Source organism: Hydractinia symbiolongicarpus, chromosome 2 (assembly GCF_029227915.1).
Source record: "Hydractinia symbiolongicarpus strain clone_291-10 chromosome 2, HSymV2.1, whole genome shotgun sequence".
In the NCBI taxonomy this organism is placed as follows: Eukaryota; Metazoa; Cnidaria; class Hydrozoa; order Anthoathecata; family Hydractiniidae; genus Hydractinia; species Hydractinia symbiolongicarpus.
This window is the reverse complement of record NC_079876.1, coordinates 16,923,998-16,945,170: the sequence shown is the minus strand read 5'-3', so window position 1 is coordinate 16,945,170 and position 21,173 is coordinate 16,923,998. Positions and strand designations below refer to the sequence as shown.

Here is a 21,173-nt window from a genome sequence, read left to right as displayed (position 1 = left end):
CACGCACAAGCTACCTAGATATACAACCACCTTCAATCTACATTCGCTCGACGTTCATTTTTTTAAATCATGGAACAATATTCAGCAACCTTTCACAACAAACTATCTGATGCTGATTAATTAAGTCTCAAATGATCCTCCATTATAGAAAACTTCATAGATTGTTATTAAACAATTGATATTTTATACTCTTAGCCTTTTACTTTGTGTTTAGTACTCTACTGTGAGTTCCTGTGTTATGATAGCTATCTTTTTTAAGCAATTTAGTTTTGTGCAGTAGACTATACCATGTCAAACAACTCTGTTTGTGAGTGACCACGGTAAAATAAACAGTATGAATTAATGGCCCCTTAACTCACCGCTGGAGGCAAAAAAGAAGGTGAGATAACTCTTGTACACGCCTAACTGGCTGGCCATCTCCAAAGGCTTTCAGTCTGTCTAGCCATAAATTTGGCCAGGAGACCCAGCGTTGTCCATTCAAACCACCCTTATAATCATTTTTTCTTTCTCTATAAAAGAAAGCTTAAATAACTAGGCCAGCCATAAATTACAATATGAAATGTTGTGGAAGGTTGAGCTGGGTATCCTGGCTACAGCCTCTGTTGTCTAGTGTAAGTGGTGGCTTCTCAAGTTTGTAGATACCGATGATGGCGTAAATAAATAAATCTTAGTGTTATATTTCCTTGTCTGAAAACAGGGAAGAGGGTAGGGAACAAGGATGCAGTAGTCCGTAAACCGCGGAGCGCCTTGCAGTGCAGCGGATAGACGCAGCAGCAATGCGCTCCGTCCTGACATGGTCACCAGGTCTCTATATTATATGGATTCTCGGATCTCCTGAAAAAATCATCATTATATCCATTTTTTATACACATGGTCAATACATCAATATTTAGAAGCCCGTTCATTCCAGTACATATGGACATAATATCCATTCTACATTATCAATATATTGTCCGTTTTTTATAGTGAGTATGTTGTAAAAACAAAGCCCTTAGAAGTCAAAAAAGTCATAAGGAGAACATTTTAAATCTTGTCAAAACCCAACAACTTTACTATTCAAATCTGACTGTTCATATCTTCGTTGTCGAACCATTAAACAGCAATGTAAAGAGCCTTAACTTTTGATTAATCACGGTAGAAAAATTCGAAGGAGCTTAAATTTCTGATTTGTTTCCATTTTAAAAAAGCTGCAAAAGATAAATAAGAATTTTATCCATATCGTTACTTATCGGTACTGGCATGGATAGAACTTGATGAAGTGGTTACAAAAGACTGCGCAACAAAGCGTACGGCGGTTCTTATTATTAATGACAATTAAAAATAATTAAAATACCGCGATATCGAATTGAACCTTCGATTTTTTTGTAGATTAATGGAGCTTATTCTATCACACCGCAATTTTGCACACAAAGAGACAGAATAAGGGTATAACTGTATGAATTTTTTGAATTGATTTGGATTATTGTTTGTTGCAGTATGAAACTAATTACTGCATACCATGTTGTTCTTCCATTTGAACTACCACCTTTTAAAGATGGATTGGATTCGAACCAATAACTTTCATGGTTTTACAACAATAGACATTATTTGCTTGGAATTCACAAAATTTAATGTCACTCCAAATAAAAACACATCATAAAGCTTGTTGTTACAAAATTAATTGTGAAAAACCTAGCTAAGTATTACAGGTTTATTGAAACTGTTGTCTCCTTGAATTAACAAACTTTAGACTTTCGCCAAAGTTTTTATTAAAGTAAAGGGTGTAGCCAGCTATTTGAAAATTTTGTTCCAGCCAACTGGTATTCGGCTATTTTTGCTTTTTAGGCAAATTTTTTAAAAAATTCACGTTAATTTAAATACAACCTAGACCAAGGACGAGGTTGTATTATTATAACCTCGCTACGGACGACGATGTACTTATGTAACATAATACAAGTTAACCTGGGAAGAGGTCAGGGAAGGGCAACAAAAAGTTATTATGTATCACTATACTCGACAGCATGACTGCATGTATTACTGTAACTGTTTCTCTTTTATTACTTGCAGAGTAATGAATTACCCAATGGTATATGGCATATGCTTGCCATTTATAAAACAACGCCTCCATCCATGCCGTACGCATTTAATTTTTTGCAACGTGAAATTCATCCTTGAACAAAATTTAAAATTTTGGTTAAATACTGTGAATTAAAACACAAAGGCCTACTAAATATCTTGAATTAACATTTAAGGTCGTTTTGATCACATGAAACGTGCACAACTGTTCTAAATTTTACCGAGCTTGTTCGAAAACGCATGCTGTACAAAAAGCAAGGGGAGACTTTATTCTAGTCAGTACACAAGCAAGCGAACTGAATTAAGCAATAGGGGAAGATGTCCTGTTAGGGTAAATATTTAGGCAAGTAGCCAGGCCCATCCATATCTACACATACAATACTGAAAACAAATTTTAGGAAACTATTCCCGCAATAAATACGATATTGAATGTATTGTGAAGCTAAACAAGGTAAAACTTATTCTGATTAAAAAACAATTAGATGAGTATCTAATTTGTTCATGATAAAGATTTACTTAAGAACAATAGTTAGCTCTATTATACCTGAGCTATTTTCCCTAAGAAGAAAGTTTGCTATTTTAATGATACAGATAAAAGATCCATTTTCTATAAGTATTGACAATCATGTCATTAAACTTTTTATGTTGTATATTTTTTCATTTAAAAATGTTCGAAGTAAGGAAAACGAAATAATAATGTGATTGATATTAGAAAAGACGTCATTTTTCTGGAATATTTATTCCTTCAAAGCTTACTAGTTAATAAGGCCTGTGGAAAAACCCGCTAAGGCAGGAGAACAATGAAAAAATTAAAGATTTTTTGTCCTGAAAACAGGTGAGTTGACCAATGCTTAGGAAATTGGTCTCATATTGGTCCCAGCCAGTTCTCAGTTACCCACACAAGGTTATTTTTATTTATTGTTTCTTTAAAGTTGATATACAATAAAGGGCTAGAAACTTTAAAAAAATATATAGCTAAAAATGACGTCAGTTATTTCCAACTGTTTCCAAAGTATTGGCTTCACTATTTTTATTTAATGAATCAACGTCAGTCTAAATGCATCAGGCTGTTAACAAGTAATACATATGTTTTCAGCCACCTGAAAGAGAAACAAACACATCCACTATGCCTGTCACAGACACTTTGTATTATTATATAAGATATATTTTATCCCTCATACCCAACAAAAGTTATTTGATCACATGTCTAGCCAAACAGTCTTTGCACTTGCCCCCTTCCAGATAAAATAGGGTAAGTGATACGTCTTTCAATTTTTTTTAAATTAAGATTTAATTTACTAAATATTGCAGAGATTTCCATAAGACGTGTATGATTGCACGCACTTATGCTCACACATTCTCAAATGTTATTTGGGTGTTTTGACTATCGCACATGTAAAAATTACCAATTGCTCTTGAAAAATTGCACAATTTACCTGCAAAGCTATATTTTAGAACATTTATATTTATATTTTCTTCTTAATGAAGGATTAAAACATTGAGCATTATTCATTAAAGCTTGGTTTGTGTTTTCCAATATTATTCTTGAGTAAAATTTTAATATTATTTTTGTTTTCATGTATTAATTTAGTTTTTATATTATTTTCATATTCTTAAATGTATAAAAAATGTTTGCTAAAAATTTTTAATTTTTTTTTCCTTTCTTGAAAGAGAAGTGTTACACAATAATTGTATGTAAAGAATGTTTTGGCATGGCTCATTTGCAATTTAATTTTTGCCACAAGCTCTTGAGGGACCTGTTTTATTTTTAATACATACAATGTAAACACATGCTGCTAAAATAAATCTTAAACTCATTCTCATTTTTGAATTTCCGCGCCCGAAGGCGTAGGAAATTCTTTAAAACCGTCGTTTTTTTCTTTTGGAGCATTTTTTGAGAAAAAATCGACCCTGGGATTTCACGTTGACGGACACAGATGTAAACTTCGTACCCAAGCTCCTTAACTACTGGGAAGTTTAGTATTGACGCTTCAGGCCAAAATTGGTATTTGTTTTCGACAAAATTTGGCACAGTTAACAAAAAAAGTATGCTGAACATAATGGTGACATAATAATTTTGATTTTTGTCACCTAAATGTCATTTTAGGCCAAAATTGGTCCAAAAATTAGAACTACTTTATTTTCAACAAAATTTGGAACAGTTAACAAATAAAGTATGCTGAACATGATGGTGACATCAAAATTTTGATTTCTTCTTACCTAAATGTCATTTCAGGCCAAAATTGGTCCAAAAATTAAAACTACTTTATTTTTAACAAAATTTGGCACAGTAAACAAATAAAGTATGCTGAACATGATGGTGACATCAAAATTTTGATTTCTTGTTACCTAAATGTCATTTTAGGCCAAAATTGGTCCAAAAATTAAAACTACTTTATTTTTGACAAATTTTGGCACAATTAACAAAAAAAGTATGGTGAACATGATGGTGACATCAAAATATTGTTTTTTGCCACCTTAAATGTCATTTTAAGCCAAAATTGGTCCAAAAATTAGGACTACTTCATTTTCAACAAAAATTGGCACAGTTAACAAATAAAGTATGCTGAAAATGATGATGGTCCAAAAGTTTGATTTTTTGTCACCTAAATGTCATTTCAGGTCAAAATTTATATAAAAATTAAAATGCTTTATTTTCGACAAAAATTGACACAGTTAATAAAAAAAGTAATTCAAAATTTTGAAAGTTAGTCAAAATTTTGATTTTTTGTCAACTAATGCCGTTTAAGACCATAAACGTTTCAATCGCAAGACTCTCAACCATGAATGATAGGCTGTATTTTTTGTTAGCAATCTCTTTTAAAATGTGAGTTTATTATGACACGTTTCGTTTTGTTTGCGTTTGTTGTAAGATATAATGTCACTGGTGTGCTTTATCTTCGGAGGTTCATGCACCAAACCCCTTCGAATGTTTGGCACAATAACACAACGAATTGGCAGGTTTTCATCAAATATTTTGGTAGCGAAATTCTTAGAGCCCCCAGGGCTTCTTGTTTTTTTTTAAAAAGGATAGTCTTTCAGGCGTAGTTTATACGGCCGATTTTATGCCGCGTCTAACTCAAATAAATTTAAAAATGATTTAAGTTCGGCAAAAGTGCGGCTGTATAAACTGAACATTTTATTAAGGTCGACCTCAATATTTAAGTCTATCAAATTTTGCCGAACTTTCCACTTAGGTTAGGCATAAGTTCGGCATCGGTTTATACAGTCGATCTTCGGCCTGTTTTATGCAAGGCATTGTTTTTGTCGTGTAAAAAAAACACCAAATCCCATTGTTATCTGATCAAAAAGTGCTACCTCAGCATAACAAATCACTCGTTCAAAATGGCTGACTACGTCGGTGACCACGAGAAGCTTGTGAGTATTTTTTAAGTTTTTTTCAAGTTTCTTTGAATAAAATTGAAAAGTTTGTAAGATGAAAACATTGAATTTATATACATGTTTGTATATATGTTTTTTGATGCATTTTTCACGATCAACGTTTGCTTTTTGTAGGACTATGAGTACGAAGAAGAGCATAATACAAGTGAAGATGAGGATAACAACGAGAATATTTTTGATAAAAAACAACTGAAAAAGAAGCAGGGCAGACGGAAACAATGGCCTGAGGCCCAAGTTGACGATCTGATCGACATTATCATCGAGAATGATAAATTCAAAGAGAAACTTTTGATGACCAACGTAAAAAATGTGAAAAATAGTCAATACTACGACCAAGTTATCCAGGAAATCAAACAACGCTGTGAGGAACGAAATGAAGAATTTCTTTTTGATGTAAAACAAACACGACAGAAGTTTAAACGATGTGTTACTATTTGCCGAAATGCAGTCATGAAAGTAAAAACTGCTTCTGGAATTAAAAGATTCCAAGAAGATAAAGAACTTGGAAATTGGTTTGGCAAGTTGCTCCCTTTGATAAGCTCAATGGATAATTGTCAGCCACAACAATCCATTGAGCCAGGCCATTCACAGATCGATTGTTCTACCGAAAATGATGCAGAGATTGATGATGACCCAGCGAAGTCAGACAGTGGAGAGACTTCATCCACTCTCGATTCATCAGAATCATCTGGGGGTTCTTCTTTGAAAAAGAGGAGATCATATGTTCCAACTCCAACGGTACGTAAAAAGTCCATGAAAACGGAAAATATTCTTGGAGAGATTAAAGAAACAGTTGAATCGTTGAAAACTCTATCTTCTGAAAATTCAATTCTGCGCTGAAATAACTTCGTAGTGTATTCATTTTACTCCTCACTAATTTCTCTAAAAAGAAAAACAGATTATAAAAATATACATGTTTTTCTTTTCTCATCCAAACTATTCGAAATAACACAAACCTTCCATTCCTAGTCTGCCTTTGAATATCTCATAACTTTTTGCCTTCTCGTTTCTGTCCTTATAAAACGGGGATTTAACATCCCACAAACTGGGCTGGCTTCTCCAAATCTCAAAAAAAATTTCGGTCGCTTCTTGCGTCTTCATTCTCGGGTGAATTACTTGTTCAAATCTTTGTTTTTATCTATATTTACGCCTAAACTACATCGCGTGCAACAAACACGTGTGCGAAAACAATGGATTCGATTTAAAACAATAGAAAAAAATGTCATTGAAAAATTAAAAGTTGAACATGTTCAACTTTTCATTTTTAAGGATCATTGGAAATGAGAGTGTAAAAAATGACATTTTCTTCTGTATACACTGTCATTTTTCAATGATAATTGGAAAATGATCATTGAAAAATGATAGTGTATTTCAGCCTTTATGCTTTGAAGTCTCATACTCTGCTTGCGCAGAAGATTGGGAAATAAAATTGAAGGATTAATCGAGTACTTACGTATGATGATTGATCCAGATTTTATTTTCCAAATCTTCTGCGTAAGCATGAGGGTGCCCTGCCCTCCCTGCCCTATGTCTTTTTGGCTTTAGCAGGTACACTCGGCCAGCGAGTCACGTTCTGTCTTCAAAGTAGGATTTTGGGTTATCGAGCTTCGCTCTCACCCATTGGTCAACAAATTGGCGGACTGTTGCGGAGCAAGCAGGGAAGCAAAACAAGATGGCGGTTGTACGTCAAGAGGTGAAGGGCGGAGATTGTCTTGGACACGATTGGTTGGATTTACAGTTTGCTGCAACGGGGAAGTGCTTAAAATTTGTGCTGGGCAGGCATTTCTGGAAGAAGCTGAGCGAAGCCTAGCTAATTCTCGGATCCGGGCTGACGTCACACCGCTGAAGATTGGCCAATCTTCGCGCATGCGCGAGTAACTGCAGTGAAAACAAACGTTTTGCGCTAGCTGTGAAAAGCTTTTTTCACTGCAGTTTACTGTAAGAGAAGGTCTATGACACAATGCGTTACAACATTGAAGAAATAAGTGTCGAAGCGATAAAAATTTTTTTACAGTTCCCAATATTGCAATTATAAAGGTCTTGACCAGGAATCGAACCTGGGTTTCCTACTGTTTAAAACAGTGAGGTGTCCTACCACTGGACGATCAAGACAGATGTGGCTATAAAAATAGCCGGTTTGACGTTTAAAGTCATGTCACTGACTTTTTGGTTCACTGTACACTATACCATCACCAAGATCATTTCAAGGCATTTCTGGCAGTGGTGACATCAGAGATGTAGTACTAGAACATGGTGATAGTGGTGGTGAAATAAATGTGTTACTTTGCTGTAATGGTGGCTTTCCTGGTGAAACAAAATTTAAGGTACGCTGTTTTTTTGGTGCGACGGGTGTTCTTGCTTTTGCTAGGCTTCTTTTTTTGGCTGACTCGAATCTTTCTATTTTTTTTTTCTGAATCATTTTGTGTATACACAAATATAGTTGGTATGTAGTCAGGATGTGCAGGATCTTTTACTGGTTTCCCTAATAAAGAAAAACAAATACTGTACCTAGCTAGCTAGCTAAACAATGCCAGCCTAAAAGAGTTACTAATCTCTTATAATATAGCACAGAGCATGGTCTATTTTACAATGAAGAGAGCTTTCTTATTAATAAAATTTTATAAATAACACTTACCAGTTGTAAAATGTTTCCCACAGAGATAAACATTTTTTCCAGTTGGGTTCCAGTCAGCAGTACCATCTTTGTTTTTCCTTTTACATGCACTTATCCACATTTTTCTTCGTTCTGGGTTGTTATTCGGAAATCCATTAAATTATGGTTTGAACAACCAAAAGCAGCACAACTATTTGGCATTTTAAAAACTTCTATGTGTTCACTCCAGCTTCGCTAGGTTAAAATGACTGCTCCAGGAGAGTTTGTTTTCACTGCAGTAAATCGCGCATGCGCAGAAAATTACCGTCAGTGATTAACCCGGATCCGAGCAGCACAACTATTTGGCATTTTAAAAACTTCTATGTGTTCACTCCAGCTTCGCTAGGTTAAAATGACTGCTCCAGGAGAGTTTGTTTTCACTGCAGTAAATCGCGCATGCGCAGAAAAATACCGTCAGTGATTAACCCGGATCCGAGAATTCTGATTGTCGAACAGCAATCTGATTAAGAAGTTGTTGCTCTTCTGTTTGTAAACTTTCCCTTAGGAATAGCTCTTCCTGTTCTAAGACAGCCAGCTGATTTCGAAGAGCAGCTAGCTGAGACGGTGAAGAAGATTTGTTTGGGTTGTTTAGGTGAGACTGCAGAGGCGAAGATCTTTGGATTGAAGACATTGGGTTATTAGCGATAGTTGAGGAAAGTGTTGAAGCAGCTGATGTGACAGTGTTGGTAGCGCTAGAACGACGACCTGGACAGTGACGACTGGGAATACCAAAGTCGTGTAGAGCCAGAAGTGCCTTGCAGCCAGAACATTTTGGGATACGTTTCTTTTTGAGTGTGGACGATTCCTCAAGAGCGACAGACATTGCAGCAGATTGGAAGGTTTGAGAAGTTGAATCTTCATCTTCTGAGCCATCTGGCGTTTGAGTAGGTGAGATAAAATATAACAGCATCCATATAGGTGATAAATTCATGTTTAATTAGCCAAAGATTGGTTTGATTGCAAATTGATTGATTAGATATAAGTGGATTAATAAGCAGCAGACATAAGAAAAACTGCTAGAACTGAAAAGGAAAACCATGAGGCAACTGCAGCTTAAATACTAGCAAGACTGCTGACCAAAATATATGCTGCTGACCAGAAAAGGCACATAGGTAAATGGTGAACTAACTATGGGCAATACAAACCAGAGTACTGTAGGAAGAAGATCTATATATGTGTGCATTTAAACACTCATAAATATATATTTATGAGTCACTAAAACTTGCAGTACTGTAAAAAGGTTTGTTAACATCGTGGTTAGTATTTTTACCGCGCTACACACGAACCACGAAAGTCCACGGTGCATATTTTTTTACTAATCATGGACTCCACGAACGTTACATCGTGGCTTAGACAATTAAAGATTAAACTTTACATTGTGGCATCCACAATAGATTTATTGTATTGTTACAACAACAAAGAATAAATTACTTAACAATTAAATTAAATTTAAACCAGCAGCGATAAAAATGTTTAACATTTTTTTTTATTTGTTGGTAGATGTAGTTATATTATTAGATTTTGATCCTTCGTCAATTGAGCGACGACAAAAAGTTGTTTAAAAATCATGAAAACGAGATTGTAGAAAGCGAAAAGATCGTTGTAGATCGTAGAAAGCTAGACTATCGCCTCAGGTCATCGTGAAAACGGGATAGTAAAAAGCTAAACGATCGCTAGAGATCATTTAAATTTCAGGAAAACGGCATTGTAGAAAGCGAAAATATCGCTGTAGATTGTTTAAAATTCATGAAAAAGGGATTGTACAAAGCAAAAAGGTCACTGTAGAACGTTTAAATATCATGGAAACAGCATTGTAGAAAGCGAAAAGATCGCTGCACATCGTTTAGAAACAGTAAAAACGGGATCGTAGAAAGAGAAAAGATCGCAAAAGCAAAAAACATGCTTCGTTGAACAGGATAAAAGCTGAAATAAACAAATTAACTTTCATAACATATTTTTTGAAAAAAACAATTAAATTATAATTGCTATACAATAACAAGAAATCATGGATCTCGCGAAAATGATCGTGGGACACACGATCCTTTGTGAAGATAATGATATTAGCATGAAGGCCGCGATGCAATGTTGGAATTTTTGGTAATCGTGGAGACCACAATGTCATTGTGGTTTGCATGCACCACAATCGTTACACGAACACGATGTTAACAAACCTTATGACAGTACTGTATATGTTGTTTTTGTCTTTCTGTCAACCAAAAATTTGTTTAATGCATATTAATTTTCTGACGAACAAATTGTTTAGGAAGTCATTTTCTGTAGAAATCAGGAATACTGTGAGATAAACAAGTTTTCCCAAAATTTTACTTATGTTAAAGACACTATGGTTTTAAGAATTTTCAGAAAATTTTGTTCGATTTTGGCCCTATTTGGGGGCCTGTTTTAACAAACTTCTGAGTCTTATGTTTGAAATTATATACTTCATAAAATTAGTTTTACATCTACTTTAATTTCATATGGATTCCGAACTCTGTTAAGTCCAGTTGTGTACCAGTTTTTCTTCAACTTTTTATGCGAAATTCATGGTACAAAACCCATCTTTTGTACTGAATAGCTGACTGAAAAGAAAACTGCTTTTAAGTAATTGATTGAAGTCTGTAACAGTTGTGTAAAAAATTGTTATTAATTCTTCTTAGATATGCCTTCATTGAATTTTCCATGGTTGAATCTGTACCTACTGCTCTGCAGTATAATGGAGTTTTATTTGGAAATCGTTCTCTTAAGTATAATAATTATTATTGTTTTTATACCTTTGTCTATCTCTTGCAATAAAAATTCATGCAATGGTTTATTTTTAGAGTAACTCATGCGAAGAGCCCCGTTGTGAAGCCCGAGAGTGAACGGATTGCAACAGGTAGATCTACAATAAGAACTATGCGTGATGTTGTAAAACGCCCCACTTTCGACCGTAAGTTGTTTTTTGTAGTTTCTTTCTTATTAACAATAATTTTCTTTCCTTAGAAGAACTTTAGTTCCTAATGAGGAATGTAAGGCTCAAGTTGTGCTATAAATAATCTGTAATCCTTGTATTTTCTAATTATATGTACCCTAAAAACATTTTTTTTGAATTACTCAACTCGAGTACAACAATATGTATTATTTGCTGTTAGATCAACCATTACTGAGATGTAGGTTCAGGCATGAAATCGTACAGCACTCCATCGATGATGTAATTTTGTTGGAAATATATAACATACATATTTTATTTTATTTCTAACATATCACAAAAAGACGAAAACAGGAATTTCCATGTTTACATTTTGTTGCAGTACCAATTAGGTATGATAAAAATTAGCCAGCTATAATCCTAAACAATTGTGTGTACTATTATTTACAAAATCGAAATAAATGATGAAATGAAAGTTTTCACTGAGAAATATTTACTACTTTTTTTAGGTGAAACAAGATCAAGGTATGATAGTTATTTTTCAATCTTTTCCTATCACTTTTTTCCCAAATGTATTTTTTCTTATTTGTGTTAATTTAAATTGGGGAACTGAGGACGAAGATTCGATCCTAAAGATTTGACATGAGTACTTAGACAAGTTATGACGTGTTATATTAATTTATAATTGATTGCTATAACTATCATTCTAAAAGAGACTGTAAAAATAGAATTGATTGTATATGAATCTTGTTGTAAAATAAAATAAAATAAAACATTTTTACATATAAATGTGATTTCTGTAGTTCATTATTTTTGCCATATTGTTTAAGATACAAGAACTTTGTCATCTTGACCTCACTTCCTCAACTTTTTCTTTCTTTTTTAATAAGATTTTTGGGGACAGTTTTTTCATAATTTTAGTTTATTTGATGTTAAGTCGATTCCAAACGACTTTACTGGTAATTATAGATCGCCTACAAGAAGACGCAGTCGATCCCGAACCCGACGATCCAGATCTCGGTCCCGTTCTAGACGTCGCAAGTCAAGGTACTTGACCTGTCTGGATCAGATGTATTTAGGATCAATGTCAAAATGTTTCTACACATTATTGCATTATTCATATTGTTTGATTATATTTATTTATTTTGAAGATATGTAGAACAAATTAGATCAAAAAGCAGTTTTAACTACAATTTTTAATAGATTTGGAAAATGTGAATAAAACAAATATCCCCGTGAAAACAGGAATTGTGTAAATTTCTTTTCTTTCTTATACCAGTGCTTTAGGATAAATGTAATGACAGTTTTTTTTATTTTCCACTCTACTTTTTGAATTAACTGTATGATGTAGTTCATTGCTTAAAGTACCGTGACTGCTGAGAATTTAAAATGACAGGTCAAGTCAATTTTTGGGAATCAAAAAAAAGTCTGAGAAGCAATGTGGAAATCTTTAATTAAATTTTGAAACTACTTAAACATATGAAATTTAACCATTGGCAAGGAAAACAGCATATTAATAAAGTGAAAATTGACGTGTTTTTCACAATTTAATTTACCCACAAGTGATATATGAAACTGTTTTTTGAAGCTTGTTGTAAATGTTAATTGTTTATTCGCTTTGAGTTTTAGCGGTTATACACTTTACGCTTTGCCATATAGCTACACTCTTGTTGAACCATGTGTTATTTTCGTTGCGTGAATTTTAGGAGCGTCTTTTTTTTACTCGTGGAAGGCACAATAAGCTGCCAGTGAATTTTACCGTTCGTTTTTTTGTATCTTGACAGTCAAATGTTAAATTTCGGCAGTCATTGAGCGTTGACAGTCCGTTATTTTAAGTGCTTGTAGTTGTTAAGAATTTATGGTGTCCAATGTTTTGATATTTTTTTAGGTCTAGATCTCCAAAGCGTAGAAGGTCCCGTACTAGGTATTAAGTCTATCATTTTTCTATTGATGTATATTAGTTTAGTAAATTGAGATACATTCTTAGGCCAAAATTCATTTCTGCATAAATTAGTCCCCACTTCAACAATTTTATGATCTTTATTAAATGGACTATATGACCATGCAGTCTTATTGCCGTATGTTCTGCCTCTTGTAACAGATCTTTACCTGTGGCACGAATAATTTTTGAAGCTATAAAATGGTATGATTGCAGGAATGTAGAATGTAATTGCCTAAAAATTAGTTGCCCTAAGTCCCTGTGTATTAAAGAAGCTTGGGCACTATGTTATTTATTTGTTTATATATATATTTAAATATATGTTTTCAATTAGTCCCGATCTGTTGTGCCTTTAAATTATTTTTTACTTACCTTTACTTACATACTCCAAGCTAATATTTTATTTTTGATCTATAATTAAAACAAACGTGACAGTTTTGAAGCTGTTATTCAGTTTTTGTGCTCCTGCTGTTGTTTGAACAATTCAAAATTTGTTTTTTATTAATTTTTAGATCTCCAGTGCGGCGAAGAAGAAGCTATTCAAGGTAGTATATACTATTGTTTATATATTAACAAACTTAAATCTAAAGAGAGGGAGATTTTTTTTAACCCTAACTTTTTGCCAAGATAATGCAACTTTCTGTGTTGTCAATGAACAAAATTTAATAATACTTTATCTTAATAATTATATTTTTTTAAAACACTTAACACAACCACATTTTATTAGGTGAGTTTTTGTATCTTGATCTTCTTATCATTTAGTGCAGCTTTGGACAAAACAATAACAAGGTATTATAATAATTCCTCTATTACGTGTCTCTGTGTTGTACGAGTACCTTTTAAATCTATTGTTTTTGTGAAAATCTTTTTAGAGGTTTTTAGAGAGAAAAGTTTTTATTTACCTTTGTGGATAAAAAACTTGGGTGGTAATTAGAAACATTAGACTAAATAGTTCTCTTAATAGAAACTGCGGCAGTAACTGTTAAGAACTTATTTATTGTTGTACCATGTGTAACAAACCAGCTTATTTTAGCTGTTATGATTAAAGGTACCAAAAGCTAGATTGATTGAACAAGGACTTTTATTTTATGTCTAAAATGTTAAAATCAACACATCGGTAAATGTAATTTTACATTTGTTGTGTAAGCATCTAATTTTGGATATTGTTTATTATTTCACAGATCTCCAAGACGCAGTAGTAGACGAAGTCGCAGTCCATCTCGTTCAAGGTATTTAAATTTTGTTGTTGTTGTTTTTCCTGTCACTTAAATATCTGAATTGTTCAACTGACTTCTAGACTTCTTATAAAAGGTATGATAAAAGATTTAAGTAAAAAATGAAATAAAAATACATATCCATATAGTTTCCCAACCAAATGTTGTTTTCCATTGTGGAAATTTAATTTCGATGTAAGTTTCTGTATTTTTAAACCAACTTAAAGGGGAAGTCCGGTAAATTTTCAAAATTTTTAAAATCACAATATTACATGTCTGTATAACAGCCAAAAAAAATTTTTCAGCTAAAAAGTTCTAAAAGTCATGAAAAAAGCAATTTTGCCTCATATCATTTCTACTTTCACTTCATGATATATTTCCGCAACGAGTAGTCTGGACACTAATATTCTTCTGACGTCATTCGTGACAACAACATTCGGCGCGTTACTTTCTTGCAGTAGTAAACTTATCTTGAAGTAGTTATGTCATCTTCCTCTTCTGATGTAAGCGATGTTGAATTTAATGAAGATGAAGAGTTTGGTTTATCTCCTTTCATGTTCGAACCGGAACGGAGTCAAAGTGAAGTGGCTGCAGCTTTAGAAGCTTTAGGAAACAACGTTGGTGCTAAAAACTGCAATGTTGAAGCTGGAAATCGTGTTGGAAATGTTGAGTGGTGCCAGTGCAAAAAGTGTAAAATTATGGTCACTGAAACGGAAAGTTTATGTTGTCGTGATAATAATGATATTCCGGACGGTCATTTTCAAGGTTTCTGTTGATTAAAATATCTTCTTATCGTGTATTTTACTTCCTTGTTTGCTACATCAATCACTTTCTGTTCTGTCACAACAAAGTTTTAGAAAGCTAAACGTTGTTTATTTACACACGGGGGTACGCCTTTTTAAAGATCTTTTTTCTTTTTTCGCTTAGGTCATACGTGTGTTACAAATTCGGATGAATTCAAAATGGTTTGTTTGCCGGAACCCGTGTTACGGACAGCACTAGGTGCTATTCACAACATGAGAGGGATTCGTCATAAACTTTGCAACAGATCATATCGGTTTGCTGCTTATAAACAATATATATGGTGGGTGTATGGAAGACTGGGCATAGGTTATCGAAAGCCTATACCATCATGTGTTGTGTGGGTAATCCGTAATGAATACCCGCAGCCCGATGGGGTATACGTGCCATACACAGAATCAGGAATGGATTTGGACACATAAAATGTATAAGAACATGTATAATTGTAAAGATGATGAATGAAATTTTTACAATATATGTTTTTAAAATATAACAAATGTCCCCCGGAATTGTAAAATAAGCGTTTCTTGATGTAATGCTAAATATCATTTATAAACCTGGGGGTTACTTTTAGGTAAATCTTGAACGCATATTCGAGACAACAACTTCCTTCCCAGGGTTTATTTTTAATGCAATATTTCTGGGTGTTTCAGGCAACTTAAAAAATATAGGAGCTTTGATTTTTTGAACCAAATCAAACACTTCCTTCATCAAGTCCTCTTGGTATTTCTTTTCTTTCGGATCCATTACTTTTTTTGCCACCCACTCCTTCGTAATTTTGGTGAAAGAAACTTTGAACTTCAACCTCCCATCGGATGTAGTGGCTTGTTGTCGTTCTACACCCGAGTTGTGGTCAAGCACAGCTAGTTGCGTCCTAGCAACCATCCCAGCGTACGAGAATGCTAAGCGTTTGGGACAGTACTTATTCAACAGGGAATTGTAAACCTCGAGCTGTCCAGTGTGCTTGAAATCAGCTACGTGTTTTAAATCGTTTAGTAGCTGTTTTTCATTAACAATTTTCTCCAGGGCGATGTAAGCAGGGCTTTCTTCAGTTAACCACTTCTTCTGAGTTGGACTCATCTGAGTAGACATTGATTTGCATAACACAGCAGGAACCATAGTGCTCTTTGTTCGCATTGGTGTAGCACAGCTAACTTCTTTGTTGATCATGACGACATCAACAGTTTGCGTAATAGCATCCTTAAAAAGGGGCTCAAGTTCTAGGGAAGGTGCTTCCGGGCCACCTGAGTTTTCTTCTGCCGTACAAGCTTCATCCACAATCTAAAGTTATGAACACATTAAGAAATTTTTTATTCCTTAAAAGAACAAATATTTTTTCCAACTCCAAGATTTTTAAATCTGATCATTTTTTTGGAAGAGCACATAAAAAAGACATTCGAGGCTGAAAAAGTGTAAAAAAAAAGAACAACCAGACTGAGGTAAAATTTAAATGTTCTTATAAAAAACGTGTAAAAATATGTTTAACCACGATTGGCCTGCTGGGTTACCTGGCGTTTTGTTTTTCTTTCGTTTCTTGCAATGGATGCAGAACGCTTTGCAGGTAGCGGTTTCGAGAATGAAAATACCGATGGAATAGCGTTTGGTAATAATATAAACTTTCTCACAGAGCCACAGAGCTCCGCCTAAATAATAAAATTTAAAAATGTATTTTTACCCCCTGGTTATTTATGGACAAAAAGATCAAAAGACAGGTGTTCAGAAAATTATTGAAGGTGAATACAGTTTCGCAACAAGCTTATTTACAAAAGAAATAATGTGAAAAGAAGTCAAGAAAAATTTAAGAAGTGCAAGAAATACCTTGAGATCGCGTTGAAAACATTCGGACGTGAAATGCATACCACAAAGAACGAAATTCGTGTCTGCTGGATATGGTGGATCTCGCTTCATAGCTGCTAGCCATTTCTTACGACGTTGTTTATTTTCTTTTTCGGTGGGAACGTTATGCCACCCTTTTACATCAGCTACCGATTTTTTGGTGGAAGAGTTACCACAATTTAAAGCACCACAAGTAACCATGATAACAGTAAAATCAATGGTACATTTATGACTTGTTTGAAGTGGTGTAATCGACAACTGAAGTATTCCGGCGTGCAGAAAGCTGTTGTCATAAAATACGTCACGATAAACATTAGAGCCCAGACTTCGATGATAACAACAAAAAGATGGCGTCGTTTGAAAAAAAACAGTAACAATCCTAAACTTTGATAGACATTTATATCATTTGTAATACGAATTTTTAAAAAAGATTTTGCAGAAATTAATAACACGATGGTGTTTATTCAACACACAAATTTTGAAAAATGACCGGACTTCCCCTTTAATGTTATTTTACTTTTTTGAATGGACGTAATTACAACCATTGGTGAATTGTTGCATTGTGTTTTTATCATTTAGTGCGGCTTTGGACAAAACAAAGGCTGGGTATTATGATAATTCATCTATTATGTTTTCCTCTGGTTGTATACCATTCTCTGTCTAATTAACCTAACTTAAAGGAGTTTGGGGGAGTGTTAGCCTGCAAGCACAATAGGGCCAATGCTTACAATAAAAAAGGAAAATGTCATATATTCGAAATTTTTCCTATTATTCAAATCTGATCATGGTCATTAATAATATTTCCAGAAATTTTTGTAATTATTCACATAATAATGCTTGGTGTTATATTTTTGGTTTAATTTTCTTTATCCTGACTTAGCAAAGGGTGTTTTTATGAATGATATTTATTGCTCAGAGTGTGGCGATTGAGTGACACAAAACATCAATCAACTTTAAAGTCATTCGTCAAAACTTAAATTACATCAGTTCATCCGATTTAAAAATATTGGTTCTAGCATTGAATTAATATGGCACTAACTATATTAAATTTGACATAGTTACCAGGTATTTGCAAATCTAAAATTGCTAGTAAAGAAATATCTTAGCATCAGATTCATGATTTCCCTTCTTTATAGATCTCCCAGACGAAGCAGTAGACAAAGTCGAAGTAGATCTCGCTCAAGGTATTTACGTTCTTTTAAATCTTCCGTGCTTGAAATTACAGTTTTTTAACTTCCAGTGGTTTGATCTTTTTTGTTTGTTTTTGTACACTTTTGGTTGTTTCACACCACACACTGCAGCACGTTTTGAATGAATTCATACTTCCTCTAAAAATTCACGCTGTGCCATAATGAATGCAAACTCACACTTTTCAGTTTCTTCAATATTCATGGTTGTGGCTGATTAATTTGCTTAGTAATTTTTTTTGTTCACTTCATTATGAGTTACCTTTACCAGTCTTTCAATATATGACAGCCACGTGAAATAGAATTTTAGGGAAAGCAAGTTTGTACTTTCCATATTTGTGTCTGATCAGTTTCCTCCATAATTTTTTGTTCACTTCTTTTTAAGTTACCTTAAACAGACTTAAAATATGGAAGCTACGTGGAACAGAATTTTTAGCAAAGAATTTTATACTTTTTGCATTTTGTGGCTGATCAGTTTCCTTAACAATTTTTTGTTCACTTCACTTCCACACCATCCAAAACCTTCAGTAAAACCTGTTTATATCTTCCAGCTTTGGTGTTAATCAATTCCCTCGATCAATTATAATCTAATATAACAAAACTTTTGCAAATTACCGAGCTATAAATTGCCCCATACTATTCAAATTAGTTGTTAACAGCTAATTAACATCTTCTCTAAGGTGGGGTTAGAATCAATAGGTTTAGTACACAAAATTAAAGATCTGCAATGAATAATGTGTATCTACAAAATAATTTTATAAAAAGAGACAAAATTGTAACTCGGGTATTTGTTATTTCAGGTCTCTAAAACGTCGAAAATCAAGATCTCGTTCCAGGTAAGTTATAAGTTAGATTTTTGTTCTAGAAGCCGCTTATATTTCTTTCACATCACATTCACAAAAATAAATACATGCAGTATTTATTTTTATTACACCAATGTTTTCCTAAAATCGTTCAAACAAAAATATATCTAACATTGGTTAATTTATTTACTGGTGTCAGGTATAATGCCCTTAATAAGGTATTTAACTTATAACGGACAGTGTTTACTTCTACCCATTAATTTCTGTTGATAATGAAAATAAATAAATTTATAAATAACTGCTATTTAGAGATCGACGCAAAAAACGAAAGTCTGTTTCCAAATCTTCATCGCGGTCTCCTAGAAGACAATCCAGGTATGAAAACACTTTTATTTCTCACGAATGAAGTGTTTTTGATTGGGAAGCCCTGCATGGAGAACTGCATCTATAACAGATGTCAAATCTTTACTTTTTGTAAATTTACTTAACAAAAAGAACTGCTTGAAAAAGAGATTTTAAACTTCTTTTGAACTTCATTTTTATTAAATTCATTTAGAAAAAAATCAAAATCAAGATCTCGTTCTCCTGCAAGAAGAAAATCCCGGAAATCAACTTCCAAGTCTCCTGATAGATCATCCTCCAAGTATGTATATGATCACTGACTTGTTGTTATTTGTCACTTGATACAAGTTGTCGTCAGAATTTGTTTAAATTACGATTTCTTCATTATCTAATAAAGAAATACTGTATGTTGGCAATATCACAGATACTAATGTGTCTCATTTTTCCCAAATAGACTAGAAATGTAATTTGCGAAATTCCTATCTTGAAAATATGATAGTTCTTGCGTGCTTGTGTATTGGATTCCTTGTTACCTTGGTTGTTTCTTTATCTATTTTTGGTTTTGTGAATTCTGAAATGGCTAAGTTATACAAATTGTATAATTAAGATCTTCCTCTTCTTGTTTTTTTTGGACTTTTACAATTGGACAAAAAAATTTAAATTTGTCAAACTTCATTACCTAAATGTAGATAAATGTTGATTCTACATGGTTGCTTTAATGATTTCAAGAGAATAAAGTAACATAAATAAGTTAGATAGCAATTCTGCAGCATCAGCTTCAAAGTATTGTGGATCCGCCTGTTCAACCTTATTAAATATTATTCGTATTTTTTAATTAAATTAATAAAAATGTTTTGCCAGGACTGATTTCTGCTCTAAAGAGGATAAAAACATGGCAAAAAGTGCGCACCTGACTGGAAATAAAGTTGAACAAAGCAAAAACAGACTGAAACGTTAAAGAATTGTTGTATTTCCTCAATTTAAAGTTGAGTTTACTGCCGTTTGCTACGAGATGTTTGGAAGCAGATTCGATTAAAAAAGAACAAATGTTTGTTAAAATAATCAACTCAAAGTTTTTATTTAAGATTTTTTTTTTATAATCCAAATCCTGTAGCCAATGTTGTTTTCGTGGCTGTCAAAATTAGATGGCTACTTATTTGGATCTAGATACTAAAAATATAATTTTAACAATAGATATCTAAATTATTTTGTAGTTGACACTCAAGTTAACAATTAAAATATTGACGTTTTCCTTAATCTGACTTTTACAGCGGACAGTTATAGCTAGCTAGCTATTTACAGAGATATGCAAAAAAATCACAAGTAAAAAGTTACCCTAAAATAAATTGTCACGCTACCTATCCAAACTGAGTATTGTTTGTAGTAGCCATCTGCTATTGAATTTTTTAGAATTTATTACTTTAAGAGGATTTGGTGTGGATTTATTAGGTGAAATGGAAAATGATGTAACAATCTTTTTATAATATGCTATGAATATTCTCACTTACTATTCACTTATATTATAGTTATATATCATTATAAAACGTATTTTTTCTATTTTTATGTTTTTATTCCATACATTTGCAACATTTGATACCTATATTCTGCAAAAATATTAAACTCAAAATTATTTGTGCATCATTTTTTTTGAATAATGGAAATATAATGGTAACAAACATGTGTCAGATATAATAAAAAAGTAGCTAGGAAAAGTTGTTTGCAAGCTGGTCACTTAGTTTTCCTCAATACCAACTTAAAAGAATGCATCAGGGTGAATAATTTTTTTTTTATGTTATAAGCTAAAGTTACTCATTCACAAACAAAAAGCACTGGTATTTCGTAGCACGTTTTCAAAAGCATTGATGAGTGCTTACGTTTCGGTGTGTTTAAAAGTAGAAGTATTTGATGCTGCTTTTACAATGCCGGATCAGATGTTTAAAATTATTGTTTAGTTTGTGCATGCAGTATTTTTTACCATTGATAATCCTCTCAACCTATATAACTTGATTCATTTTTTTAAAGTCAGCAATGCATTT

At 33.2% G+C, this 21,173-nt stretch overlaps 3 protein-coding genes across 16 annotated transcripts; 1 reads left to right on the top strand and 2 right to left on the bottom strand.

Moving 5' to 3' along the window:
* Nucleotides 1–7,638: 7,638 nt before the first annotated feature.
* On the top strand, nt 7,639–21,157 carry LOC130629704 (serine/arginine-rich splicing factor 6-like). Of its 14 annotated transcripts, none has more exons than XM_057443026.1 (15): nt 7,639–7,781; nt 8,703–8,998; nt 10,765–10,851; nt 10,927–11,036; nt 11,525–11,540; nt 11,937–12,062; nt 12,904–12,939; nt 13,467–13,499; nt 13,717–13,743; nt 14,136–14,183; nt 17,385–17,411; nt 17,942–17,989; nt 18,793–18,828; nt 19,105–19,170; nt 19,352–21,157. In XM_057443026.1, exons 3-15 carry the CDS (start codon nt 10,787–10,789, stop codon nt 19,455–19,457), a joined length of 744 nt encoding a protein of 247 aa, XP_057299009.1. In that variant the 5' UTR covers nt 7,639–7,781; nt 8,703–8,998; nt 10,765–10,786; the 3' UTR covers nt 19,458–21,157. The 14 variants fall into 14 exon arrangements, with proteins under 14 accessions (XP_057299009.1, XP_057299003.1, XP_057298999.1 ...); XM_057443027.1 differs by having other exon boundaries at nt 7,653–7,781; nt 8,616–8,998; XM_057443020.1 differs by lacking the exon at nt 8,703–8,998 and having other exon boundaries at nt 7,640–7,781; nt 11,985–12,062.
* LOC130629708 (uncharacterized) lies at nt 7,737–8,218 on the bottom strand. Its single transcript, XM_057443032.1, has 2 exons — nt 8,093–8,218; nt 7,737–7,939 (listed from the first exon to the last, which is right to left on the bottom strand). Exons 1-2 carry the CDS (start codon nt 8,190–8,192, stop codon nt 7,737–7,739), a joined length of 303 nt encoding a protein of 100 aa, XP_057299015.1. The 5' UTR covers nt 8,193–8,218.
* LOC130629703 (uncharacterized) lies at nt 15,394–17,301 on the bottom strand. Its single transcript, XM_057443015.1, has 3 exons — nt 16,788–17,301; nt 16,478–16,612; nt 15,394–16,250 (listed from the first exon to the last, which is right to left on the bottom strand). Exons 1-3 carry the CDS (start codon nt 17,004–17,006, stop codon nt 15,540–15,542), a joined length of 1,065 nt encoding a protein of 354 aa, XP_057298998.1. The 5' UTR covers nt 17,007–17,301; the 3' UTR covers nt 15,394–15,539.
* Nucleotides 21,158–21,173: the final 16 nt, after the last annotated feature.

Bases quoted from the DNA above. Each gene is read 5' to 3' on its own strand.
- LOC130629703 (XM_057443015.1), bottom strand. From the start codon at position 17,006: ATGGTTACTTGTGGTGCTTTAAATTGTGGTAACTCTTCCACCAAAAAA. The intron at 16,613-16,787 runs GTATTTCTTGCA...TTTATTATTTAG, and splicing joins GTTTTCAACGCGATCTCAAG to GCGGAGCTCTGTGGCTCTGT. The intron at 16,251-16,477 runs GTAACCCAGCAG...TCATAACTTTAG, and splicing joins AAAGAAAAACAAAACGCCAG to ATTGTGGATGAAGCTTGTAC.
- LOC130629708 (XM_057443032.1), bottom strand. From the start codon at position 8,192: ATGTGGATAAGTGCATGTAAAAGGAAAAACAAAGATGGTACTGCTGAC. The intron at 7,940-8,092 runs GTAAGTGTTATT...TTTCTTTATTAG, and splicing joins TGGGAAACATTTTACAACTG to GGAAACCAGTAAAAGATCCT.
- LOC130629704 (XM_057443016.1), top strand. From the start codon at position 7,732: ATGTGTTACTTTGCTGTAATGGTGGCTTTCCTGGTGAAACAAAATTTA. The intron at 17,412-17,941 runs GTATTATGATAA...CCTTCTTTATAG, and splicing joins TTGGACAAAACAAAGGCTGG to ATCTCCCAGACGAAGCAGTA. The intron at 18,829-19,104 runs GTAAGTTATAAG...ACTGCTATTTAG, and splicing joins AAATCAAGATCTCGTTCCAG to AGATCGACGCAAAAAACGAA.